This window comes from Calliphora vicina, chromosome 5, assembly GCF_958450345.1.
Source record: "Calliphora vicina chromosome 5, idCalVici1.1, whole genome shotgun sequence".
In the NCBI taxonomy this organism is placed as follows: Eukaryota; Metazoa; Arthropoda; class Insecta; order Diptera; family Calliphoridae; genus Calliphora; species Calliphora vicina.
In genome coordinates, this window is record NC_088784.1 from 2,600,070 (window position 1) to 2,603,878 (window position 3,809).

Consider the following 3,809-nt stretch of genomic DNA (forward strand, 5'->3'; position numbering starts at 1 on the left):
AAATATTAAAATCTGTGTTAATGTGCCCAAGAATAAATATGTTTTAAAAAAAGTACCAAACTGTTTACCCGGATTTGGCCCAATATACACCTTGGCACTCGAGTTCCAAATAACACCCTGTTAGTTAATTTTTGTATGAATCCAGGAACCAACGTTAAAAAAATTATCAAAATTGGCTTAATAATTTCAAATATAATGTATTTTCCCGATTTTATCCCCTTTTTGGTACCTTTTTTATCCCCATTGAGGTAATACAATTTCATTCAAATAAATTTCTGTAACGTGGTGGGAGCTCATAATAAAATATTCGTATGTCTATTTATAGAAAAACATATCAAATTATAGAAAAACAAATTTTATGAAAAAGTACCAAAAATAAACACAATTTTTATCCCTTAAAGGTTCGAATTTCCAAAAAGTACCAAACTTATATTTTTTATTTTTTGTTAATTAAAGAATACGATTTAAAATTTGTTTCTATGTTTATTGGTTTAAAAGATACATAGGGTGCAAAAAAAGTACCAAAATACAGTTTTTACCCGTTTTCTCCCCTAAAAGTTTCGAATTTCCAAAAAGTACGAAACACCTGTCAGCTTATTTTTTAAATGGAGTAACATGCTATTTTAAGTTTTTTTGTATCTTTATTAGTTTTGAAGATATAAGGTTACCGAATTTACCCGTTTTTACCCTTTTTTACCCCCTAAACGTTCGAATTTCCAAAAATCCCTTCTTATCGGATCGTTTTGGGGAGGGAGGAACCCACAGTTAAAATTTCGTGATTCTAGCTTCAGCCGTTTGGGCTGTGCGATGATGAATCAGTCAGTCAGTCAGTCAGTCAGTCAGTCAGTAACGTTACTCTTTTATATATATAGATAACAAATTTGTCAACTTATTTTTACTAATTTTTTTTAATTTTATTAATAATGTTACGTTTTTACCTTTTAAAAACGGTGGAATATTTCATTTAAATAAACCAGAGTATTTTAATTGCAAATAAAATTGTTTAAAATTGCACAACTCTTTATTTATTTAAATTAACACAACAATTTAAATTGTCACTCTCTTTTAATACATACACTTTATAATTTACAAGAATACACTGGTAATACAGTTCAGCAAATTGTACACAGTGCCATCTTCTAGTAGTTTCATGAATTATCTAACGGAAAAACTCTGGATCGTTATAGATAGTGAAGTCGATATAGCCATGTCTGTCTGTATGTTGAAATCAACTTTCCGTAGCGCCCAAATAACTTTAAAATCGACAAAACCGGCCCATAATAAGGAAAAACCGGGACAACCTCGATTTTATCTCTATTTTTGATCTATATCTGGATTACTAAGTCATTAATATAGACAATATGGATATCTAATGATAGATATTTCAAAGTCCACCTCAACGATGTATATAAGGCTATAATAAGTTGGACCTACAATGGGTCAAAATCGGGAAAAATATTTTTTAACCCGAATTTTTTTTTAAAAAAAAAATTTTTTATATTAAATTCTTTTTCCAAATAAATTTTTTGTTAAAAAAAATTAAAAAACAATTTGGAAAAAAATTTTTTTAATAAAAATTTTTAAAAACAATTAAAAAATATTTAATTTTGTTTAAATAAAAAAAAAATATTTAAAAAAAAAGTTTCAAGTATAATTTGGTGAAGGGTATACTATAAGATTCGGCACAGTCGAATATATAGCTCTCTTACTTGTTACAAATTAAATTTGTTTATTGAAATTAGTTTAAGGGACTGCAAAGTTTTTATTTGAAAATTCCTTTATGCATTAAACACATTCAAGACAGCAGGCTACACGACTACACGAACACAAATTCTGCTGGTTACAGTTGTAGTCGTGTGGCAGCTACTGAATTATTTTAAAGACGACAGCTACAAAGTAAACAGCTGATTTATAATTCAGTGGTGCCACTTTAATAAAAAATAATCGTACAAAATTCCAAAGTAATTAAGATTGAAACAATTATTTTGAGTAAAAACATATATATATGGTTATAATTAATTATGTACCTGTTATTAATTTATTTCAATATGGTTATCAGAAACTTCTCTTAATTAAGTAAAAAAATATATTTTTTTAAGCACTAATTTGATTTACATTTGTTTATTATATTAGCAACACTATTTCTGTTTTGTAGCTGACAAAAATAGAAATTAGCCTAATTCGGCTACATCGCCATGAGTAGTCGTGTGGCCGTGTAGCTGTGCTGTCGTTAAAATAATCGTCTCCATATAAACGTGTGCATTTTATTTTTGACAGATTGAAGTTGGTAGCCTGCTGTCTTGAATGTGTTTAATGCATTAATTTTCAAATTGTTTCTTCAATTCATTTATTTTTGTCAAAAATTCATCCCTTTGAGCTCTTCTCTGTGCCAAACTTTCCTTCGGCACCATTTCTTCACATTGTTGCGACAATTTGTCCAAAGTTGCACCTTCTTTCATTTTCGGGATAGGTTCATAGGTCTCGCTAACCTTAAAGATTTCCTGGCCAAAACGTTGCACATAGTCGGCAATACCATCGGCATTTAAATGGGCCGTCTCTAGGGGACCCAAGAAGGCGTAACGTAAACCCAAACCCTCAGTCATGACCGTATCCACATCGGCAGCAGTTAGTATATCATTCTCGATTAAATGCCACACTTCATTCAGGATGGCATATTGTATGCGATTGGTGGCAAAACCCAAGACTTCACGTGTTAAAGTAACGGGTTTTTGTTTAATTTCCAGCATTAAATTTTTCGTAAATTCTACGGCTGCTTTAGACGTCCAGGGTGCAGGAACAATCTCCACTAAAGGTATGTAGTAGGGTGGGTTTAAGGGATGTGATACTAAAATCTATTAGCCGGGAGAAGAAACAAACAAAGCAAAAAAAAAGAACAGAAAAAGGAAAACATATTGAATTTCAAAACCATATTGAGCAAGAGCATGCATGCAGAATGTGCATGCATGTGTTTGTCCTTACATTTTCTTTGTGCTTTAAATCTTGACTAAACAACGATGGCATAAAAGTACTCGTCGAACTGGAAATAATTGTTTTTGCTTCGACTATATCATCCAATTGTTGGTACAATGACTTCTTCCATTCAATACGTTCGGGTATGCACTCTTGTATGAATATGGCATTTTTAACCAACTCTTTAATGTCGGTGGTGGTTTGAATGCACTTAAATTGTTCGCCAGCATTTAACTCACCTCTTAGAAGATTTTCTTCCTGCAAACGTTTCAATTCTTTTTCAATATATTCCAAAGCGGATGTTAGCTGGTGTGGCAAAATATCATATAACATGACCTGATAGCCTACGGAGGCAAATAACATAGACCAGGCACGTCCTATAAGACCGCTGGTGAAACATAAGAAGATTTGAAACATTTAAGAAAATGTTATTTTAATTTCAGTTTTTTAAACTTTGCACTAACCTGCCAACAATACCAATTTTCTCTAATTTCATTTTGATTTTTTAAAACTTTTCTTAATGACTGCCACTAATTGAATGATATTTCGCAAACGATTTAATGTTTAAAGAGTTTTAATCACATTTAAGTTGACTTGAAAAATTATCATACATTTTAATAGCGTTCACTATTTGTTTTATGGCAAACATATGAGTTTTTTGTCACGTATGTAACATTCACAAATCACAGCCATTGTTCTTTAGATCAGATATAGTCATTAAAGCCGTCATTGAAGATCGTGTGTTTTAGAAAAAACTATGGAAAAATGTTTGAATGAAAAAAAAAATCAGGTTATAATCTATTTTGACCCATTGTCGGTCCGAATTTCTATGGCGATAT

The 3,809-nt window shown here is 31.0% G+C and overlaps 1 protein-coding gene across 1 annotated transcript; it reads right to left on the reverse strand.

The window, feature by feature from the left end:
- Positions 1-2,004: 2,004 nt before the first annotated feature.
- Positions 2,005-3,520, reverse strand: LOC135960094 (lambda-crystallin-like). Its single transcript, XM_065511301.1, has 3 exons — positions 3,435-3,520; positions 2,980-3,358; positions 2,005-2,852 (listed from the first exon to the last, which is right to left on the reverse strand). Exons 1-3 carry the CDS (start codon positions 3,464-3,466, stop codon positions 2,319-2,321), a joined length of 945 nt encoding a protein of 314 aa, XP_065367373.1. The 5' UTR covers positions 3,467-3,520; the 3' UTR covers positions 2,005-2,318.
- Positions 3,521-3,809: the final 289 nt, after the last annotated feature.

Coding starts and splice junctions, on each gene's coding strand:
- LOC135960094 (XM_065511301.1), bottom strand. CDS start 3,466: ATGAAATTAGAGAAAATTGGTATTGTTGGCAG. Junction 3,359..3,434: donor AAAATTGGTATTGTTGGCAG/GTTAGTGCAAAG, acceptor ATGTTTCACCAG/CGGTCTTATAGGACGTGCCT. Junction 2,853..2,979: donor ATTTAAAGCACAAAGAAAAT/GTAAGGACAAAC, acceptor CCCGGCTAATAG/ATTTTAGTATCACATCCCTT.